Source organism: Acomys russatus, chromosome 3 (assembly GCF_903995435.1).
Source record: "Acomys russatus chromosome 3, mAcoRus1.1, whole genome shotgun sequence".
Lineage (NCBI taxonomy): Eukaryota > Metazoa > Chordata > Mammalia > Rodentia > Muridae > Acomys > Acomys russatus.
In genome coordinates, this window is record NC_067139.1 from 48969902 (window position 1) to 48994183 (window position 24282).

Genomic DNA, 24282 nt, shown 5'->3' on the forward strand with positions numbered 1-24282 from the left:
TGAGCCATTATGCCAGGCTAACATCAGTCTTTTTTTTTTTTATATTTAAAATTTTAAAATCTGTTATTTTGTATATATGGTGATATATCTGATGTTTTCTGTGTTTCTTGGCAAGTCTGTATTGGTTAAATCTTGGAGTGAGTATATTTCCTTGTAAAAACAGTAAAATACCCTAAGGTTTGTAATTTCACACAGAACCCCAGTGAGGTTTTTGAATTGGCTTATGACAGTAATCCTGTGTCATAAGCTTAAACCCTCTTTGTTGCTGAGGGCTTTTTCTTGCTAGTATTTGTCTCAAGCTTACTCCAGTTTCCTAGCTCTCACACTTTCCATTTCTTTCCATTTCCTTTCTTTTATTTTCCTTAGAGACTTTTTGTTCAAGTTTGGATCCTATTTAGTTAAAATTCAAATCCCAGCATAGTGTCATGGCACTAAGAAAAGTCAGGTATGTAGATGAGTAAGTGTGGTGTGGGTGTGGTGGCTTAGCAGCACTCAGGAGCTGCAGTGTGAGTTCCAGTCCAGCTTGAGATGTAGATTGTGGCCTTGTCTCAAAAGAGACAAGCCAAACACGGGGGAAGAAAAAGGTACCCAAATTATATCAGTACTCAAGATTGATTCCCTCTAGTCATACAGAGATTATTATGACTTATTTTTGTGTTGTGTAACACGCTTTATTGAGACATTCCTTTATCAAGGAATTCTAGGCTATTTCCAGCCTTTTCCTTTTACAAGCACTGCTGTAGTAAATACCCTTGGCTACCTGTTACTTCATGTATAGGCCATTTAATCTCTTTCTGCAATTAGATATCCATGTGTCTTATGGATAATTATTATTATCTTATATTGCAGTACAGTGGTATTTATAAATTTTAAATTGTGACCAGAGCTGAATAATTTAAGATTAGATTGAACCTGACATAAATTGATATAATTTGGATGCTTTTTTACTATTTTTCCTGTGACATGGCTTCCCCCTCACCCCCACCCCCGAGTCAGGGTTTCTCTGTGTAATTTCCCTGGGTGTCCTGGAACTCTCTTTGTAGACTAGGCTGCCTCATACTCACATAGATCTGCCTGCCTCTGCTTCCTGAGTGCTGGGACTGCTGTGATTATAGGCATGTACCACCATGCCCAGCTTGACATGGCATTTTGTAAAAGGTGGGCCTTACAAATGATATGATTGATATGAAGTTAAGAAGGAAACATTTTTATGTCAGTGTTGTTCTTAGCTATTGTTGTATTTAGTACACTGTTGTGTTCATAAAGGTAAAAATGTGGAAAGGGTCTTTTCTGTGTAAAAATTGAAAAATAATTGACATTGAAATGTGAATGTTTAAAAGTTATGCTATGCAAGTAACAAAATGCTACTAGGCTTGCCAGGCTCTGCTCATTAGTGTGTCCTCAGCAAACACTTTCATGGTTCACATTACAAATGTTTAATATGTGCATGTATTTTTATGTCAGCTTTAAAAAGAAACACAAAGTGGCATTTTGCATGGAGTATTAATTTACTGTGCATTAAAAATGGTATAAGGCATTATTCCAAAACAATCACATCTTGAAGCCATGCATTTAGGAGAGATTGTTATCCCTTTCAGATAACACAGTACTTTTGTTCTGGGTGTTTCCGTCTGTGGCCACATGTACTCTGTGTATTTTTGTTTTATTTCTTACCATATAGCCAGATGGCCAATTTATACAGCCTATTCAACACTGGCAGTTACGGCAGATGCTGTCTTTTACTACTCATGTTTCAAAGTTGAAAAACTATTTGTTTCCTGACCTTCTTTGGTCAATTAGTGCTGTAGGTTTTTTAAATTAATTTTTTTTCTAAATTTTGAAAGCAGTATTTATGTTGCCCAGGCTGTGCTTGAACTCACTATGTAACCTCAGATGACCCTTGAACCTCCTGCCTCTAACCTTCTAAGTGCTGAGATTGCACCTAGTACGTATAGTGCTGGGAACTGAGCCCAGCACTGTGTTCATGCTAAGTAATCATATGAGTACCTGAGCCACACATCTAGTCTATGCCTGTAATATTTTTAGACTTAACTTTAACTTTGCCTTTAATTCCAGCACTTGGGAGGCAGAGGCAGGTGGATCTCTGTGAGGCTAGCCTGGTCTACAGAGAAAGTTCCAGGATAGCTAGAGCTGTTACACAGAGAAACCCTGTCTCCAAAAACCAAAAACCAAAATCAAACCAACCAAACAAACAAAAAACCCTTTAGCTTTCAGCTAGTTTTATTGCCTCATACCTTTACTTTTAACCCTTGGGAGTTTGAGGATGGTCATTAGTTCAAAGCTAGTTTGAGTTACAGGGTTAAACAGGCACCTCTACCCCTACACTTTTAACTTTAGGGGTATGGATATAGCTTGATGCCAGAGCATTTGTCTGACATATGCATGGTCCTGGGTTCAGTCCCCAGAGCTGTCAAAAGCTTACTAATAAAATGATGTTTATTTTGTTATGCTAGTTACACATGAGAACTGTAATAGCAACTAGATGATGTTTGAACTTAGTTTTCCTTCAGATACATTTTCTGAGCAGCTAATAGTTTGGTGCAGATTCCATCAAACCTTTCCTTTTGCTTGCTACTAAATACAAATAAACAAATATGGAAACAGACATTTGCAAACAAATTGTTTTTTTTTTTGTTTTTGTTTTTTTGTTTTTTGTTTTTGGTTTTTCGAGACAGGGTTTCCCTGTGCATCACTGACTGTCCTGGACTTTGTAGACTAGGCTGGCCTCGAACTCACATTGATTGCTTGCCTCTGCCTTCTGAGTGCTGGAATCAAAGGCGTGTGCCGCTATGCCTGGCTGTAAATTGTTTTTTTTCACTAAATAGTATCTTCTTGAGAGCTTTCCTAACAATGTATTTAGATCTACTTTCAGTGGTTGTCTTTTGTGTAGCCCAGGGTAGTCTTGACTGCAGTTTGTACCCCAACGTCCTTCCAAGAGTCTCCTGTTTATGCTTCCATAGTGCTGTTGGATAGTAGAGGTCTTTGCTGCCCCAAAGCCTACTTCTAGTTTTTTAGATTTTACCACTCCCCTCCACTGTGTGCGTGCGTGCGTGTGTGCGAGCATCACACTCAGCCTTGTGCATGTTAGGTAAGCATTCTCCTACAGAGCTACATTCCCATCATGTAGGTCTTTCCCTCCCCCAAAACAAATAAACAAACAAAAAAACCCAAGACTGCTTTGTTGTATTTCTTAGTTTAAAATTGTCTTCTTACAAGTGACCTGGTTTTGTTTCTTTTCTTTTTTCTTTATAAGCGGAAATTTTAGGCCTGGTGTGGTGTATGTCTTTCTGAGTTCATGAGCAGCCTAGTCTATATAGAGAGTTCCAGGGCAACTGGCATTACACAGTCTATGTCTCAGAAAACAAAACAAAACAAAACAAAACCAACAACAAAAAACAAAACAAAAAAACCCTAAAGAGCCCACTACATTGAATGGAAGGGAATTGTAGGACGTAGTCTCTCAGGAGCAGGAAAGGGGATGACCATTCACATCCTATGAGGATTCTGCTTTTTGCACAGGTGGAAGAATTTTTCTTCAACAAACATTTAAATGATAGGGTGTGTATATTTTAACGTAGTGCAGTTGTAAAGTAAGTAAAATGTAAACATAAAGTACATGCTGTATTTTGCCCATGCTGGCTGCTCAGTAGGGCTGTGTGTGTGTTTGAGCCCAGGAGGTAGTTGTATTGCTTTGTTTCTTACCTGGCAGCTGTGCAGGCTAAATGAAGCTTGGATGGGAGCAGTTAATCCCTTTAGTGTGGACAGTATGCTGCCTCTTTGGACACAGCCTTGGCTTCTGAGATTTAGGAGAGAGCTTGTCAGTTGCATGTTTGAGAACTTAAATGGCATGCAGTCATTGAAGGGCAGCTAGAAATTGTAGGATGACTTGCTAAATGGAGGTGAGTTATTAGCTACTCATTCATTTTTCCCCCTGTTGGAAATAGATTTTTTTCATACAATAAATTATGATTACATTTTCCTCTTACTCAACGCCCCCCAGCCACCCAAATCCATACCCTTTCTTTCTCTCATTAGAATACAAACAGGGCTCTAAAAATAATTAATTAAGATAAAAACAAACAAACCAAATTGCAATAGATCGAAACAAATAGAAGAAAAAGAACCAAAGAAAAAGCACAAGAAATACATATAGATACAGAGATATACGCATCCACACACAGAAACCACATATAAACACATCAGAAACCATAATATATACATACATACATACATACATACATACATACATACATACATACATACATGTAATGCCTGGACAAAGCATTATGAGGCAAAGATGATCCAAAAATGCCATTGCTTGTTTTGTGTTGGCCATCTACAGCTGGGTATGGGGTCTGTCTGTCCTTAAGAGTAGTTTATAGAGCTGGAGAGAGGGCTCAGAGGTTAGGAGCACCGCTTGCTCTTCCAAAGGTCCTGAGTTCAGTTCCCAGCAACTGCATGGTGTCTCTCAATCATCTATAATGTGATCTGATGCCCTCTTCTGTCCTGCACATGGAGGCAGAACACTGTATAATAATAATAAATAAATACATCTTTTTTAAAAAAGGAGTAGTTTATATACATAATGAGACTCCAGTGGAGAAAACTTAAGTGGAGATACTGGGTTAGGCATGGGGCTTGTGTCAACTTTGTTCTCTCAGTGCTGAGACTTCCATCTGGCTCAGACACATGCAGGCACTGTGCATGCTGCCACAGTTTTTGTGAGGTCATATATGTCTCAATTCTGATGTGTTTAAAAGACTTCATTTCCTTGGTGTCCTCCATTACCTCTAGCTTTTACACACTTTTTGCCTCCTCTTCTTCAGGTTTTACTGAGCCCCATCCAGTTGTGGGCGGGGGGTGGGGGGCATGTGTGGGGTGTGGATGGGCATTTGATGGAGACATCCCTTTTAAGACTGAGTATTCTGAAGTTTCTCTTTCTGCACATGGTCCAGCTGTGGGTCTCTGCACTTGTTCCCATCTGCTGCAAGTACAGCGGTGGCTGAAGAAGACACTGGTCTATGAGGACAGCAGGGTATCATTAGGAGTCATTCTGTTGGCTGCATTCCTTCAGCAGAACAGTGGTTTTGGGATTTACCCTAGATCCCTGTGCGATTTAGTCTCAGGTTCTTGTCCGTCTAAGCAGTGTCACGTATGCATTCTATCTCATAGATACTAGTTAATTACCTTGTGCCATTATTTTACCAGTACACCTTGCAGGCAGGTTATCATTATCAATTAAGACTTTGTAGTTGGGTTGGTGTTTCCCTTTCTTCTGGTAGGAAGCAGAGTACCTTTCAGTACCATGAACACTATAGTAGGGATGAAGACTCTAGTTCAGTACCAGCTCAACTCCTCCCTGTTCAGTAAGGTGTGTAGGTTCTCTCTTCAACACTGGGACCTACCATCAGTTTGTGGGGAGCAACCAATAACCTTGGCAGTATCCTGGCTTGTTTGAAGATGTCCTTTGGTTCCCTTTGGCCAACAACTCAATTTGATGTTACCTATTCCTAGAACTGGAGGTTTCATTCATTTAGTGATGAGAGATGTTCCATTGGGGTTTGTAGTTATTCACTCTTGAGCGGTTTTAGTGCCTGGTTGGCTTCCGACTTTGGCACGATTACTAAGGAAGTTTGGAGAACTTAGACCAATCACACAAACTGGGGCCTTTTTTTTCTTAGTGTAATGTGTGGCATTTTTACAGCCTATTGAAGTGCAGAGCCCTAGCAAGTGACTTAACCTCTCTTGAGTTAACTTGAACTCTATCCGTTCAGATCTATGTGAATCTTTTCTTTGAATATAATATCTAGCTTTAAAAAGTAAGTCTGGATAGCAGAAAACCTGTATTTTCTTGGTTTTGCTGAACTTTGAGGATCAGATAGTGAGAGTTAAGCTAGCAGGAAACTTGTTTGAAAATTTAAGCAGACCAACCGTGTTCCTGAGTTTCGATGGTGGGAATTCAGGGACATTGCAGGCCAGCATTGCTTAAGGCTGTGCAGACCTTTTGTGGCACAGCAGTGTGTGCAGGTTCTAGAGCAGCCACATGTGGTTCTGCTCAAACCCAGAACTGGACTTGAAAGATGGGGGCTATGTTACCTGTTTGTGTCTGTTGAAAGAACTGTGCAAATAAGTTTATACTGTGTAGATAATGGTGATTATAATGTTCTTTTGAAGTTGTTAGGACTTCAGAAAGGAAGTGTAAGCTACACGTTTTCTTTTTAATGGTACAAACAATGTTTTGCAATAAAAATGTTTACAGACCTATATTTTCTGTAGAGCTGGGGAAGGGAGGGAGCGGTGTGAAGCTTAGACTCGGCTAAGGTTGATTTTTCACACCACGACCCAGAATCCCCCTAGAGGTCTCAATTTTGGCCTTTCCTTTGTAGGGAGATGAAAAGTTCTAGCTTTTACTAGTGATTTGTTGACTGACATGGTCCTGCACATTGAGCCACCATGTATGTATTCCTGACAGTTTTGTGTTTTACTGTAACCCATGGCAATACTTGTTTTCCTTCAGCTATAGGATTTTGGAACAAATGTGAAAACAACGGTTCTACTCTGACACTTCCTTCTACATATATTTGCTTTTTTATTTGGTCCTGGATGTGTTTATTGAGGATAGGTTTAGTATTATTTGAAAATGGTTTATGATAGTTTGTCACTTTCATTTTTATCATAAGAATGTTATGGATTTAAAAACATTCTGTAAGCATGTTTTAAAAGATGCAGTCACTCTCAGAACTTTATTTGGTGAAAAGGCATCTGCTTTTGGCTTTTTGAAATAATATAGTTAGATGAATGCATTGAAATAATTGAAACAATATGTCCTGATGTGTACTGGTGTGTACTAAAGAGAATGCTTTGTTTTTAGGGTCCTGATGAAGAAGCTGTCGTGGATCTTGGCAAAACTAGTTCAACTGTGAACACCAAGTTTGAAAAAGAAGAACTAGAAAGTAAGTTCATTTAAAATAATTTTTTTATGTTTAGCAGGGAAATGACCAAGGGATGCTGGCGAACATTTTCTTAAGTTTTACTCACTGTTTCTGGAAACATTGCTTTGGGGCCAGCTCCTTGTTTGAAGTATTGTCATAGATAGACTTTAGAAAGCCTTTCCCATCTCATTGATAGTTGCCATTACTTGGGAAAATGAAAGGTAATAATTACAAAATGTATTCCTTTCCCACATTTTTTGGTCTGCTGGCTGGTGTACCAGATTGCAAGCCACAGGTTTAGTTCTAGAAACACATCTGTCATTCCTGAAGGAAACCTTGAATAATTAAGTTTTAAATTTGTACTTTCTGGCATAATTTTTCTACTAATTGAACTTGTATTTCTGTAGTGATGTATCAAGTTCTTAGTATGTTAGTCAGAGTGCTTAGGTACTAGGAAATGTTTTAAGAAATACCTTCAGGGTGTTTCCATTAGTCTTGTATTTTTACTTTAAACGTTCCTCGGTTATTTGATGCATTGGTTTTTTTGTGACAAGGCCTTGCTGTGTAGCTTAGTCTGTCCAAGAACTTGCCATATAGCCTGTTCTGATGGTTAGTCTTTCCTGTCAACTTGAGCAGATTTAGAGTCATGTAGGATATACACCTGTGGGCATGTCTGTGAGGGTATTTCTCGAGAGTTTTAATGAAGAGGGAAACCAACCTATAATGTCATACTATCCCTTCGCCTAGGACCGCAGACTGAAAAAAAAAAAAAAGAAGAAAGATAGCACAGTGGCAAGGAAAAAGGAGAACACTAGTAGATATTTTGAATTTTCTGGTCTTTGCTTCCTGATCTGCCAGGATACAAGCAAAAGCCTCATGTGTCTGCTGTCATACCTTACTGAATTCAATAGACTTACATAACACCTCAAACTAAGATGAAATAAATCCTTCTTTTAAAAAAGTTACTGGTCATGTGTTTTGTCTCTGCATCTAGAAAGGTAACATAAGAAAAGTAGCTAATATACCAGGCTGGCCTTGAACTTTTACAGTTCACCATTAGCCTCCCAAGTGCTGAGAAGATGGGCGGTACCTCCACGCCTAGCTTCATTTACTTGATTGACACATGGCAACAGTATTGGTTTGGAAATTAAAATAAAATTGTAACAAGTCATCAGATTTGTAAGTAGGGAATAGACAAATGATCAAATGTTGAGAAGGGCCAAGTGCACTTTTCAATCTAATCTAAGAGGCTGGCATGGTGGTGCACGTCTGCAGTCCTCACCTGGCAGGCAGAGGCAGGAGGACTCCTAAGTTCATTGCCAGTTTAGCCGGACCCCATCTCAAAAGCTACAGTTAGAACAGAAAATCTCATCCAAAGACAAAAAGTTTCTTGATGTATTTATTTCCTGACCATCTTAGGAACGTTTTTTTAATGAAGAGTATTATTATAGTCTAATACTTCAACATATTATTTATTTTATATATAAAGGCAAAAAGCAACTATGTCATGTTTCCCCCCCCATGATTGCTTATATTTTGAATTTGTATTTCACATATCTCTGCATTCAACAAGACAGTACAACTTAAAGTGCTTGAAGAAATCAGGTTGTTGCCCCTTAGTAGTAGACACGGTGTTGTTGGCTCTGTAGAACCAGTCCATTTTATTTATCAGACAAAGTAGAGAACACCTTTTGTGCTTCTTTGGAGGACTAGAATACAATATTTTCCTGGTAGTAGTTTTATAAAATCTTAACCTGCTACTCTGTACACGTGTGTGTGTGTGTGTGTGTGTGTGTGTGTGTGCACATTTAAAGATGTATTTGGTTCCTTATGTGTTTTACCTTTATGTATGTGTATGTATCATGTGCATCCCGATGCCTACAGAGGTCAGAAGAGGGTTTTTTTTGTTGGTTTTGGTTTTTTGAGACAGGGTTTCTCTTGTAGTCCTGGCTGTTCTTGACTTGCTTTGTAGACCAGGCTGGCCTTGAACTCACAGAGATCCGCTTGCCTCTGCCTCCCAAGTGCTGGGATTCAAGGGGTGTACCGCCATCCCTGGCTCAGAAGAGGTTTTACATCCTCCTGGAACTGGAATTGTGAGTTGCCATGAAGGTGGTGGGAATAAGCCTGGAAACTTTGGAAGAAAAACAAGTGCTCTTGACAACTGAATCGTCTTTCTAGCCCTAATTGGTGTTTTTAGATTATGTATGTATGTATGTGGGTATGTATGTGGGCATGTGTATGTATGTTTGAATTTTGTTCTGATTCTAATAAAAAATCCTCTTAATCAAAAAATAGCAAATAAGTATTTAATTAAACGAGTATATGAGATACTTAATAACCCTCAAGTTATAGATTAAGAATGTCTTCTAATGAGTTGGGCGTGAATGTAAGTAGGATAAATGTGTATATGTGTATTTGTCTGTGTAATGCTTAAACACTTAATGTATTTTTGTTTATATATATATTTTTTTATAAATGTATAGTTTGTTTTGTCTTATTTGTCTGCTTCTTATCTCTTTAAAGCCCAGGTTAACCATGAACTCTTGATCTTCCTGCCTTAATTTTCTGAGTTCTGAGATTGTAGTTATATATGTCACCACTTCCTTTTAATGTAGAATAAATTTATTCCTATATTGTATGGTATATCTAGCATTTCTTGATTGAGTTTAGATGACCAACTGATGCTTCCACCAGTAATCTATTTGGCTAGTTTAAGTATTAGTTAGTAGTGCACATCTCTACAGTACCGTTGGTGGCACTCTATAAAATAAATCATTGAGGACTGCCGTTGTTGACTTTGAGCTTAATCTAATTTGATTCTAGAGCAAAGTATGATATACTTTCTTTCTTGCGTGTCATACTTTCACTTTGGTTAAACCAGTAATACACTTTCAAAACATTTATAGGTCATCGAGCTGTATATGTTGGTGTTCATGTACCGTTTAGTAAAGAGAGTCGTCGGCGTCACAAGCACCGAGGGCACAGACATCACCATCGGAGAAGAAAGGACAAGGACTCAGACAAAGAAGATGGACGCGAGTCTCCTTCTTATGGTAGGAAGAAGTTACTCTCTACTGATGGCTTAAACTTTTTTCTAAGAAGTGTCTTATTTTTTACTTCATTCCTTTCTTAACTACAAATCTGCAGTGATTTGGGCACACTGGGAGGATGACAATAAACGTAGAACATTTTTGTTTTGTCTTTTGAGGTAAGGCATCTCGGGGCACCTCTTGACAACTTCATGTTTGTGCCATGCATATCTACCATCTGCACACATTCACTCAGAAAAGAAGCAAATGTAAACAAAAGTAGACAGGGCAAATGAATTCTGCATTTAGAAAAGACGAGTTGTGACCCTGGCTGGGCTGATGAGGGAATGAAGAAAAGACAAATGCATGGACACAGAAAAGCTGAGATCAGGTGGACTTGGCTCTCTCATGGATTAGCTGCAGCACCTCAGAAGCCCAGGGTATTTATTATATATAGGTAGACAGGTTGGCAGACTTATCACTACAACAGAGCAGCAGGGTTATTGCATAAAGCTGAGTAAGGCACATTTAGCCGAGCTGGGTAGGAACAGTCTCTGTAGGGGAGCAGGTTTCGATCGTGAACATCTGGACAGGGCAGAAAGCAGATAGTCTCTGCCTACACTATCAACATTTTGCACTCAGACGCGAGGAAGGCTTTGCCATTGTCTGAGCCTTACCCTGGGAAGGCTTTGCCACTCTCATGGGGCTGAGACATTGGGGTCCTTGACATGGCCATGCTGATGTCAATAACACACATTCATTCACTCAACCCCTACATAACCCCGTATTATCATGCCACCATTGCACTAGTGAGCATATCTTTCCTGGAAGATCAGTATTAGGGCATTCAAAGTCCAGTGCGATAAGCTAGCGTTTACTGGTGGGTTCAAGATTGATTTCTCTATGCTCTGTAACCAAAGATTATGGTGTCTTCAGCAGTAAGATCTTATGTTCTGTTCATGGCAGGCAGCCAAGAGCAGTTACAATAGCCTGTGTTGTCTTGGCTACCTCTGGGGCTTCCTGACCAATAACTTGGATGGAGATAACCTATGCTGGTGCTGAGATTTTCATTTTATTGCCCATGTCTTAGCATTGCCCACTCATGATACAGGGAACCTCTATTCAAACTCCCTTAAAAACATGTATTTGAAAAAAAAAAAAGATGTTTTTAGATCAAGAGAGATGTTTTAAATTAATTGAGATGAGATATGGTAAATGTTAATCTGCATTCAGAAATTTAAATCCAACAAGATAGGAAAAATGTTTACTTCAAGCTTGACAAATACAAATGGCCAAATCACTATGAATGTAACATTTATATAATTCCAGATTGTTTCATTGTTCTTCCTGTTGTATGTAGTTTATTTTACTCATGTGTAATATAAATGTATATGTTAAAAAAGAAACATAATAAAAATATTTTTTAAAGCCAAAAAATACCCCAAATAAACAAACAGACAAACAAACAAAAAACCCACGTATTTGTTTTAATTAGCTTACAAACAAGGTGTTTTCAAAAGACTTTTTTGGTTAGCTCACTCCCCATAACCACTTTTTCTCCCATCCCACTGCCTTCATCCTGTTCATCCCCTGTTCTTTCATATCATGTGTGTTCTCTTATACCCTCTTACTGTATTTTTTATTTAGGTTGAAAGACCATAGGTTTCCAGATAGCTTTTTATACTTTGTTCAATCTTTTTAAAAAGATTTATTTATTATTTTGTATACAGTGCTCTGCCTGCATGTACACCTGCAGGCATCCGATCACATTATAGATGGTTGTGAGTCACCACGTGGTTGCTGGGAATTGAACTCAGAACCTCTGCAGGAGCAGTCAGTGCCCTTAACTTCTGAGCCATCTCTCTAGCTCCTATTCAATTTTTTAAGTTCATTTTTTTGAGACAGAGTTTCTCTGTGTAGCCTTGGCTGTCCTGGACTCGCTTTGTAGACCATGCTGGCCTCACAGCCTGCCTCTGCCTCCCTGAGTTGTGGGGTTACAGGCGTGAGGCACCACACCTGGCATACTCTCTTCATTTATTAATCCTTCCTCGCCTGTTTTCCTCATACCCAGCCTGACTCCCTTCTTGGAGTCTCACCTCCAAAATTCCTCTCAACTTCTATTTTGTCTACATATTACTATCCCCTCTCTCTTAATTTTCCTTTCCGCCTCTGTACCACAGTAGCCTGTCTCTAGTTTGCTGGCTTCTACATCTACTCTAAGGTAAACATATCCACACCCATCCACACCTCAAAATTTTGAAGCTCCACAGATAAGAGAGAACATGTGTTATTTGTTTTTCTGGATCTGTATGACCTTGCTCAATGTAATATTTTCCAGCTCCATCACTTGACTTGGAAATTTCTCTACTTTTTCTTTATAGCTGAGTAATATTTTGTTAAGTTTATCATATTTCCTTACCCATTACCCAGTCATCTGTTGATGGATAGATAGGATCATTTCCATTGTGACTAGACCCTCAATGAACATAGATGGGCAAGCATCGCTCTAGCGAGGTGTAGGTAACCTGCAGGTATTGCTAGATTATATGGTAGTTTCATTTTTTTTTTAATTTATTTTTGTTTTTTCAAGTCAGGGTTTCTCTGTGTAACCTTGGCTATCCTGGACTCACTTTGTAGACCAGGATGGCCTCAAACACAAAGCTATCCCGCCTGCCTCTGCCTCCTGAGTGCTAGGATTAAAGTTTGTACCGTGACACTTGGCTTAGTTTCAGTTTTATTTTATTTTTGGAGAAATCTCTAGAGTTACTTTCAAAGTTGCCGTACTAGTTTATATTTTCATTAGCAATATATGAGGATTCCCCTAGGCCAAAATCCATGTGTGTGTGTGTGTGTGTGTGTGTGTGTGTGTGTGTGTGTGTGGAGAGAGAGAGAGAGAGAGAGAGAGAGAGAGAGAGAGAGAGAGAGATTGATTTATAGTCTCTCTGTTAGCAGTTGTTTCTTATGTACATTGATTGTTTGTAGGTTTTTGAATGTGGTTGCAGGGACATAGGTTACCACAGTATAGAGCTTTTGCTGAGTCCTCATCTGTAATGTGTTTTTGGAACAAATGTACACAGATACCATATGAAACAGTTTTTATTCCTTTGGCCCAGGCAGCTGTGTTGCGTCTGTCATCAACGCACACATCTGTGTACGTCGTGTCCTTCATGGCAAATTTCTGGATTTGAGTGCCTGAAGGACAGCCTTCTTGAAGGCCACTCCACCGAAGCACTTGTGTATTCTTGGGTCACCACCACGTTGGCAGAATGACCCTTCGTTTTCTCCCCATACTTCTCTGCAGGAACCATCCTTACTGGCCTTAGTTAGAAAGTGTATCCATGTTTTTTATTGTTGGTGTTTGTTGATGGAATTTTCTGTAGCACAAACTACGCTCAAACTTTGTGCTATAGCAGAGATTGGTCTTGAACTTCTGATTGTCCTGCTTCCACTGCCTGAATGGTGGGATTATCAGTAGGCATCACCACATCCAGCTTTCCTTTCTCTCTTCTAAAAAGAGATTAACAGTTGGACACACTTATGGACTATGGAGATGGCCCAGTGGATAAAATTCTAGCTGCTCAAGCGTGAAGCCCTGAGTTGAATTCCCAGCTCACGTTTCTGACCTCAGTGCTGCTAACAGTTGTACATAGTCTGGTAACGTGATGCATGTTGTGCAGTGCTTCCAAAGCTACATCAGTCAGGGCGGCGTCTTTGTGTGAAGATGTGGGGTATACTCACTCCCGGAGCAAGTCGCAGTTATGCTGTGCATTATTTTTAGCTCACTAAGATCTCCACTTTGAAACTGTTCTCCAGGTAGACAGAACTTGTAAAACTATAGTTAGGTCTCTGGATAGCAGGTAGCCAGGCTCCGAATTGTGAGAAGAGGCAAGTAGGGGTAAGTCCTGTGCTTGCCTGAGCCGATTGCCCAGGAACTGTTTTCTCATTTGGTAACACCAGGTGGGGGGCCTGGCCAACTCTCAGGAGCCTGGGCTAAAGAATCCAAAAGCAGTGAAATATTTCAGTCTTGTTGAGAGTGAGAATAGTACCAGCAACAGAGATGGAGCCTTGCACAGCACATGTGTGACCAATAACACAGATTTCATTTAGTGCAGAACTGTGTGAAGCCAGACTGTCTGAACCCCAAATTGTCAGGTGCAACTGATGTAGTGCTTAGAGACCTAGGCTATTGATCCTTATATGTTAGAAAGAAGGAGTAGGAGTCAGGGATGGCGTAGTCTCACCAAGCGACTAAGGGAAAAGGTAAAACATTAAGCTGAAGGAAAAGGAGCAAAAAGTAGATATGGTGAGAGGGCTCAGGGAAGAGCTGACTGCGCCTGGAGAAGACATGTATTCAGTTTCTAGCACCCACCTCGGGCAGCTCACAACTGCTTGTAAATCTAGGTACAAGGAATCTTTCCCCCCTTTTTGGCCTCTGCAGGCATTGTCAGACCCCATACAGATACATACATACATGCATACTAAAAAGAATAAATTACTGGGCATGGTGATGTACACCTTTTATTCCCAGCCCCGGGAGACAGAAGCTGTGCGTCTCTGTCATTCTGTGTCTTCGTCTTTCTCTGCTTTATTGCTCTGAGCAGGTTCTGTCAGCTCTCAGGACCTGTCCTATCTCTTCCCTAGTGCTGGCGGTACAGGCATGCATGACTGTGCCTGCTTTTTATGTGGGTGCTGGGTATTGGAACTAAGACACTCAGGCTTGCAGAGCAAGTGCTCTTATGGCTGAGCTTCCCCCAGCCTGTGCTTGTTTTGGGTTTGCCACACATTTTGATCTACAAAGTTCATGCTTAAGAGCTATGCAGTTGTATTTAAAAGTAAGCATATAGTGTTTTAAGTAAGTTTACAGTTTCTGTTTTGGGCCACATTCATAGTTATCCTTGGCCACATGTCTCAAGAGCCTTATTTAGTGACTCAGAAAAAGGCTGAAGTATCCTCTCTCATCACGTTTATACAGCATTGTCCTGGAGCACCTCTCAGTTTGTGTGGGTGTGGGGGCACATGTGCCACACACATGGGTGGCAATGAGGGAAGAAAAGGCTGTCTGTGGATATAGGACCGTGAGGTGGTGACTCTAAACAGTCTGAAGAACTATGGGGCTGACTGAATTAGTTGATCACCGTGGAAAGCCAATCTTTTCTTACTAGTAGCAGTGAATACTCAGAATTGGAAATTTAAAATACCAGTTACAAAAACATTAATAAAACTACCATTTACAGTAGCACTAACAAAAGTTCTTGACTAATAAATCCATTAAAGAATTATGCAAGTTCTGAATACAGAGCAGTTGACCTTGCTTTGGCCTCTGGCCGTTCACATGAAACCTGTGAAACTCTTCAAGATATTTTCGTATCAACTCTCCCAGTTCATTATATTTCATCTTTCTGGAGGTTTCCTGTTTGAAATTCCTCCTTTGGTGTCCATATCACTTAAAATTCTGTGTTTTCCACCTTTATTTCTCATTCTGTTATTTTATTAAGCCTACCATTTCTTTTCACATCTAACTGTCCTCTTCAAGTATTCTGTTGTATCCGCAGGGCCCTGGAGGATTGTTCACGTAGGTACCAATTTTTATATGAACTCATTTCTGATGTACAGCAGGGCGGATTTTAAGGTTTTCTACTATTTAATGGGCTAGTGTCCATTCTTCAGGTACGTTTCTTGAAGTTACTCTGAGCTCCTAAACCACAGCCGACAGTTGTCTTTCCTTAGAAGAGCAGGAGAGCTGGCTTGGTCATATTGGTAGATTGAAGTTTCACAATCTAAAACTTAAAGGCTTCTTTTTCTTTTCATTAATAAGCTTAGCAGTGTTAACTATTTTATCTAGTACTTCCATCTATACATATAGGACATGAATACATACACACATACATGTATATATAGCATATTTTGGGATTTGGAGGTAAGATGTACAGTGTGACTGGTCTGCAGCTTACTGTGCAGACCAGGCTGGCCCAGAACTTAGTTACCTTCTTTCCTCAGCCCTCTGAGGACTAGGATTGTACATATGAGCCGCCCCACCCCACCCCACCAAAATCTATTTTATGTGACAGGAGGGTTTCAGCTTAAACCTTACCCTGAAACGAATGCATTGTTGTTTTGTAAGACACACCATCACAGAGGGTGCAGTTCATCCTGGGGACTGAAGACGATGACGAGGAGCACATTCCCCATGACCTCTTCACAGAGATGGACGAGCTCTGCTACAGAGATGGGGAAGAGTACGAGTGGAAGGAGACTGCCAGGTAGCCCTGCTCACTCTCTTTATGAATGGAAACCACAAGATACTGTTGGTGGTTTATTTGTTTATGTACTTATTTATTGAGCTAGGTTCTTGTTTTATAACCTTGCTGGTCTGGAATTGAGGCTGTGACCCTGGTGGCTGCAAACTTGCAGCAATCCTTCTGCTTCTACCTACTTAGTGATTCCTTGGTAATGCTGGATATTTTCTTTTTTTCTATGCTCTCAATTTATTTCCTTGAATACTCTCATTTAAGATGTTATAAAAGGGGACTGGAAAGATGGAAAAGGGCTGGAGAGATGGCTTAACGGTTAAGAGCACAGTCTGCTTTTCCTGAGATCCTGAGTTCAATTCCCAGCAACCACATGGTAGCTCAGAACTGTCTACTCTGGGATCTGATGCCCTCTTCTGATGTGCTGGTGTACATGCAGAGAGAGCACTCATACATAAAATAAATAAATAAAATCTTAAAAAAAAAGATGTTATAAAAGACTTTGTAATGGTTGATTTTTCAAATGTCTTTAAACAATTGTGAAACTAAAATCTATTGTAAAGATGTGAAATGCTGCACTTTTATTTTTGTGGGCTTACTTTTTAAAATATAATTTTTGTTTGTTACACAAAGTAACAAACTATGAATACCCATTTACATATTGTTAAACTACAAGCTTATCGTGTGATGCAGGTGTCAGGTTTTCATGGTTGCAGACAGTGTAAACCATTGGCCTAATTTGTGGAAATGTGTTTAAGGTAGTATTTTGTTCTGGTAGTGATACTTTTTCTTATTAAAAATCAAGTTTATGTTTATGTCCATTATTCTTTAGTTTTTCTCTATTATTTATTTAGATGGCTGAAATTTGAAGAGGATGTTGAAGATGGTGGTGACCGGTGGAGTAAACCCTATGTGGCAACTCTGTCTTTGCACAGTCTTTTTGAACTGAGAAGTTGTATCCTAAATGGAACAGTCATGCTGGATATGAGAGCAAGCACTCTTGATGAAATAGCAGGTTATACAGTAAACTGGTTTCTTTTGTTTCATTCTTTCTTTTCCTTCCTCCTCCTCCTTCTCATTTAAGATAATTAAATAAGATCCGGTATTATTTTAAGCTGTTAAGACATTCAACAACTATGTATTGAGGGTCTACTCTTTGCAGTAGCAGTGTAGCTTTGTGCAGAGACGGCCAGGTTAAATTAGAACTGTGACCACTGCCATCAGCACATATGTTGTCTGCCCTCTGGTAGTGAGAACATTAATTACACAGCTCTAGAATCAGGGTGGCTGGGCAGAAGAGGCAGGTACCACAGGAGAAAAGACTGTTTTATGGAGGAGCCTGAGTATGAAGGATGCTCAGAGAAGTGTGGACAGTGTGCCTGGGGAAGGTCAGCTAGTTCACAGCACATTTCAGAGTGTGCACAGTTCTGACATAAGCTCATTTCTTCCCTCGCCCAAAATACACAGTCGCCCTTGAATTACTGGGCTGAAACATAGATTTTATTTGATAAAGATTTGGGCAGTTTTGGTGATTAAGTTGGGAGGGGAGTGATCCTGATGTCCTTTGGGAATATTATCCTGCATAACTCTGGTCTGAGGTGGTGATAGAAACAAGAAGTCCAACTATTTCTTCAGAATTGTGTGAGTTAGTAAAGCTGGTATTGTATACAGAAGTGGAAACAAACAAATAAAGAAACAAGAGATAGACTTCAAGGACTGTAGGGAAGTAAGAGTGGGAAAAATTAAAAGAGAGTCGTAATTATTTAATGACTTTGGTCTACAGTTGCTTAATCCAAAATCATGTCTGTTGTAAAGGAGGGTAATGCTACGTAGTCACTGTAGATTGTTCTTTCAGAAAAGAAACAACAGACGAGTACTTTGGTTTGTTAAGAAAGCCAAAAATGTAATTGTAATTTGTGGGCTGTAAATAACTTGCATTTTACCTGATTGTTACATTTGACTATGGGCTGCAATTCTTATATGAATAACTGAAAAACTGAGTTAGTGTTGGAATATTGAATATGGACAGATGAGTCCTCGTTTTGTCTATAGTTGTCACAAAATAGAACTTTTATCTTATATTTAAAAAGAACATTGTTGCTTATTCTTTGACCGTTTTATGCCTATAGTGTATCTTCATCAATTCTACGACCACATCTCCTCACTCACTGCTTCGTGGCCTCCCTGACATGCCCCTCCCACTTCCAGGCCCTTCTCATTTGTCAGGGCCCACTGCGTGCATTTGGTGCTGCCCTCCGCCAGAGCACAGAGTGCAGTGCCTTAGAGACTGTAATCACTCACTCACTTGTGGTGAGCCATGATTATGCTAGTATTAAGTATTACCTGCTAGATTGGTTTTTCCATGTTTCTTTTAGAATGGTTTTATCATAGTTTTGAAGATTTGACTTAAAATGATCTCTTACAGGACTGGGTGATTTAATTCTGTGCTAGAGCATATGCCTAGCATGCATAAGCGTTCCATTCTAACAGAAAGATAGAAAAACCAACAACAAAGAAAGCTAACCCTCCAGATTCTTCATAGTACCACTGTTTAAAAATCTACAGATGGCTCAGCTGTGAAGGGCATTTGTTTTTCTTGCAGAGTACCTGGGCTTGATTTCCAGTACTCACATGGCAGTCAAAACTGTAACTCCAGTTCCTGGGGATGTGATGTTTTTCCAATTTCTACAGGCTCCTGCAAGCACATGGTGCCCACACATATACTCAGAACAGACACACATATATAAAATAAATACTTATTTATTTAATATTTAATATTATTTAAACAATAATAAATAAATACATATTTAAAATTTTTATGCATATTTTTACATAGAAAATAGTGCCCTGACCACAGTGGTGCAGAGAAAGGCACTCTATCAGTCCTTTTATTCTCCTGTTCCTTTTATTTCTTGACAGAGTTTACTATGTCAGGGATTTTATCTTTGTACCTCTGGCAGAGTAAGAGCTAGCACTTCTTTACCGCCCTGCTCCTAGCACAACACAGACACTTGGAGGAAATCTTTACAATCCCAAGCCACTGAATGTTTAGCTAAATGGAATTTACTACTTCTCTTTCTTGTATTAATTTAAATTTACCAAATAGGAAAGCAGCCTCTTTAAAATATACTGCTTAGTGAAATGAGTCTTGTTAATTATTTTTTGTTCAATGGATAATGTTTATATTTACCTTTATGCATATGCTACCATAGTGTTTATGCAGCAAAAATGACTCTAATTCTTTTTTCTTTTCGTTGACTAGATATGGTGTTAGACAACATGGTAGCCTCTGGCCAATTAGATGACTCCATAAGGGAAAATGTCAGAGAAGCTCTCCTGAAGCGACATCATCATCAGAACGAGAAAAGATTCACAAGCCGGATTCCCCTCGTTCGATCTTTTGCAGATATAGGCAAGAAACATTCTGACCCTCACTTGCTTGACAGGAATGGTGAGATAAGTTGTGGCGTCCAGTTTTTACTACTACTTCTCTAATGGGATTCCAGTTACTGTGGTGCAAGAAAGGTGGTGTTTCCGCACTGTTACCATTTTTAATTATCCAAAAATATTATTTCTCTTTTTGTTTGTTTGTTTGTTTTGTTTTTTTGAGACAGAGTTTCTCTGTGTAGCCTTGACTGCCCTGGACTCACTTTGTAGACCAGGCTGGCCTTGAACTCACAGCGATTCTCCTGCCTCTGCCTCCCGAGTGCTGGGATGAAAGGTGTTTGCCATTATACCCGGCAACTAAAATTATTATTTCTAAAGTGTTTGTTTTGGTTTCTTTGAGACCGTCTCATTATCACAGGCTGGCCTGAAACACTGTAACGTGTGCTGGCCTTGAACTTGAATTTTTCTTTCTTAGCCTCCAAGGTGCTTGTACAAACAAGAGCAGTGTGATATAGAAAGCACTTGGGTGAAGAAAAGAAGCATTCACTTACTAAAATGTCATAAATTTTCCTTAAGTAATCTATAAAAACAATCATTATCCCTTATTCTAAATCGCATCTGCTTTTTTGTTTTGATTTGAGGTTTCTGTTGTAAATTATTAAAGAGGAATAATTATCTGCAATTTTAATGTTTTTAATTCTAAATACTGAGTTTGGAATTTATGTATGTATTAGTTTTTTCTGCTGATATTTTCCCTCCTAAATATGCTAAAAGTACTAATAAACAAATGTTTTAGGAGCTGGTTTCAGATATTTTTATACTTTGTGGAAAGTTTTCATGATAAAGACTATCTTACATGGATGGTAGACAAGTTGATGTCTTTCAATCCATTGAAAATGGGTCAAACCCAGGCGTTCAGACTCAGTTCTGCCCTTCCTTTCAGAGGATGGTGGCAGTTTATGTAGGACTTGGGGAGTCTTTTTGTTTTATACATTTTACTTTTATATTCTGTGTATATATGTTTTTCCTGCTTATATGTATATATACAACATGTGTGCCTGGTGCCTGAGGAGGTCAGAAGAGGACATTGGATCCCCTGGAACTGGAATTAAGGATGGTTGTGAGTCACCATGTGGGTGGCAAAAACAAACCCAGTTCCTCTGAAAGAGCAACAAGTCTCCTAACTTCTGAACCATCTCTCCATCCCTCCTCCTCTTTAAATAGCCAGTTAGCTGTCAATGTCTTAGAATTAATGCACATTACACATTTGTCTTTCCTTATTTTTCTTCTTTTTAAACTAGGAATACATTAGTATCGTTCTCACTTGGCTCTTAAAACAGAACAGGCATAGCAAAACCTAGAAATCCCAGGTGCAGAGGCTTATGAGGGTCTGTACTGCTCTAACTGCTGTCACTACAGGAAGCCTAAGAGGATTCCAAGTTGTGACAAGTGGGATCTGGGACACAGTAGCTTTCTATTCTTCTCTGTCCCCAAATGGCTGTTAAATGGTTTTCTAAGTCATCAGCCATATGTGTAAGGCCTTAACATTTTAGAAGTTGACAGCAGTCATTGTTTGTAGCTCAGTGTATAACACTTAATTTGTTCATTAAGGAGTTGTTTAATCTGATTAAAATTATGATATGGTATATCTAAGGGACTTTAATTTAGAAACAAGTTGTACATGGTATAGTTCTTGTTTTCATTTTTCTATTACTATTTTTTTTGGGGGGGGGTTGTTTTTTTGAGACAGGGTTTCTCTGTGTAGCCTTGGCTGTACTGGACTCACTTTGTAGACCAGGCTGGACTCGAACTTACAGCGATCCACCTGCCTCTGCCTCCCAAGTGCTGAGATTAAAGGCGTGCGCCACCACCGCCCAGCTTTTGTCTTGTATTTTTAAACTTTATTTAAGAGCACTGACCAGCCTCTGGTACAAACATTTAATACCACTTTAAAGTTAATTATTAGGTAATGCTAATGTAGAATCTTTTGAGAGATAACTATCTATAGATGCTGGTACAATTTAGGGAAAAATATATATTTTCTTTTTTTGAGGCAAGGTTTCTCTGTGTAACAGCCCTGGCTATCCTAGACTCACTTTGTGGACTTGAACTCACAGAGATTCATCTGCCTCTGCCTCTCAAGTGCTGGGATTAAAGGCGTGTGCCACCATGCCCAGTGGGGGGAAAATATTTTTTATATTTTATTAATTTATTCATAGTACATCTCAATTGTTATCCCATCCCTGGAAAAATATTTTTAAACTATACATTGAGTTAGGGAACTGATAATAGTTTAAGCACTTTATAATGACACTATAGCAAGCAAGACTGACTAACCTGCTAATGCTTGTTATTTGTGGTTTGAATTTTGTGTTCTCTATTGCTTAATGCAATGAACAGCATTTTTCACTTACTTGTTTTATCTCAGGGGAAGGCCTATCAGCCTCCCGCCATTCTTTACGAACAGGTCTGTCTGCCTCAAACCTTTCCTTGAGAGGGGAATCGCCTTTATCTCTTCTTCTCGGTCATCTTCTTCCTTCTTCAAGAGCTGGAACCCCTTCAAGCTCGAGGTGTACCACCCCAGTACCCACCCCCCAGAGCAGTCCTCCTTCCAGCCCTGGCCTAAGTCGCCTGGCCTCCAGAAGTTCCCAACAGAGTCAACCTCAGGCCCCAGAACTACTGGTGTCACCCAACAGGGATGATATTCCCAGAGTAGTCATTCATCCGCCTGAGGAAGATGTAGACGCACTCAAAGGCCAAGAGCAGAAGAATGAGGAAAATTCTGACTTCACTCCAGGCAACTGTCCAGAGTTCTCCACGTGTGGCACGTTTGCCTCTGGGTCACTTGCACTGAGAATGCCTGTCAGCACAGAGCTTGCAGCATACGTAGATAACGCTTATGATTTGAGTTCTGCATGTTTTGTTCCTTACCATTGTATTACAGAAAAGAATAAAGTTATTCAAATGAGCTTCAGTTATAAAAACACTACAAAGAAGGCTGTACATAAGTCAAACCCTTAAATACTATTTCCCCACTGGGATTTTAGAGGTCATCAGAGTTGGGTGGTTTAGGAAACATAGTTTTTGATGTGACTCTTAGAAGGGTGCCTTTTCTTGTGTACTTGTAAGGTGGAGGAGCATATAATGGCAGTGAGGTGGCATGTTTTATGCTTTTCCAGAATGTAGAACATCTTAGCCTTCTTAATATGATAGGATGCCATGGTCTTTTTCCCATTCTTTCTCTGGGAATATTGAAATTCTCTTATAATTGCTTGGACTCTTTGCTTACAGAGGAGTACTATATTTTGGAATAGACGTTAGTTGCTTTTATTTATTTATAGCTGTGTGTGTTAGTCTGAGTTTTCCCTGATGGTTTTTAGAACTGGAGGTTCTTATACTAATGGTGAGGATAGGATATATTTTTGTAAGCACATTATAACACTTGTTACGGTGCTTGTCAGATTACTCATAGTTCCTAGAGATCTGATGAGTTCTGCAGGCCTCTTCAGACCTCTTATAAAACACACACACACACACACACACACACACACACACACACACACACACACACACACACACACACACAAAGAAAGTAAAATTAAAAAAAGAAAACTTCCAAGGCAGTAAAGATTTTTGTTAATTGAGAATTGAGGTACAAAATTTTTTTTAATACCATGAATTTTGTGACAGGATATCAGCTTTTCTGAATAGATGAAATGAAAATGGATAGATTTCTGAAGATAAAGCTCATTATTACTGAAGAAAAGTCATAGGATCAGCTGTCATTACTTCTTTTGTAGCTGCCATTTGCTCTTAGGACTTTTAGCCATTTCCTATAGGCCTCCCTAGAGACCAATGTTCTTTCTGTAGAGGGGACTCTTAGAAGCTGAGTAGCTATGCAGTGCTAGGAAGCTTCATTTCCTGCTGACAAATGCTTTGATTCTTTCTTTTTTTTTTTTTTTGGTTTTTCGAGACAGGGTTTCTCTGTGTAGCTTTGGCTGTCCTGGACTCACTTTGTAGACCAGGCTGGCCTAGAACTCACAGCAATCCGCCTGCCTCTGCCTCCCAAGTGCTGGGATTAAAGGCATGCGCCACCACGCCCGGCTGACTGCTTTGATTCTTGTTAGCAGGAACAAGAACCAGATCTCTTGCAGCTGAGGCTAGCTTTGAGCTTCTGGTCCTTCTGTCTCTACCATCCAAGCACTGCTAGTGACAGGATTATGCCACCATATTTGGCAGGTAAAATGTTTTCAGCATGCCTCTGCCATTTTGAAAAGGGGAGAGGATGAAGATGACCATCAAAGCCCACAATTTCAACTGATTTTTACTTTATTTCTTTTTTCTGTTCCTACCAACTTTACAGCCCCCTCCTTCCTCCCAGCCCTCCAGTTGCCTTGTTCTTAGCTCTCAAATCTGGTGGCTGAGCTGTTCTAGAAACTGCATTACATTTTTCTTTTGATTATCTGTTGAATACATTTCAACAGTCAGTGGTGTCTAGTACTCAGTCTCAGTTGCCACCAGGGTTTTAATCTTATGCTTCTTGATTTTCTTGTGTGGGAATGTGTTGAAGGCACTGATGAGGTCAATTCCTCCCAGCCTCCTTGAGCAAGGAAGAGACACAGTTCTGAAAGCACAGGGACAAAGGTCAAGCATGAGGAATCTTAA

General features: G+C 39.6%; 1 protein-coding gene across 12 annotated transcripts in view; it reads left to right on the forward strand.

Annotated features, from left to right (window-relative positions):
• The window catches only part of Slc4a7 (solute carrier family 4 member 7), an 89954-nt gene that overhangs the window by 20917 nt on the left and 44755 nt on the right, over positions 1–24282 (forward strand). For 4 of the 12 annotated variants that reach the window (XM_051139954.1, XM_051139961.1, XM_051139962.1 and 1 more), the window contains exons 2-7: positions 6893–6974; positions 9860–10006; positions 16104–16242; positions 17085–17245; positions 19493–19681; positions 22046–22414. In XM_051139954.1, coding sequence (XP_050995911.1) covers positions 6893–6974; positions 9860–10006; positions 16104–16242; positions 17085–17245; positions 19493–19681; positions 22046–22414 — 1087 coding nt within the window. The remainder of the gene's footprint in view (positions 1–6892; positions 6975–9859; positions 10007–16103; positions 16243–17084; positions 17246–19492; positions 19682–22045; positions 22415–24282) is intronic. The other 8 variants (XM_051139957.1, XM_051139960.1, XM_051139964.1 and 5 more) reach the window with 3 other exon arrangements.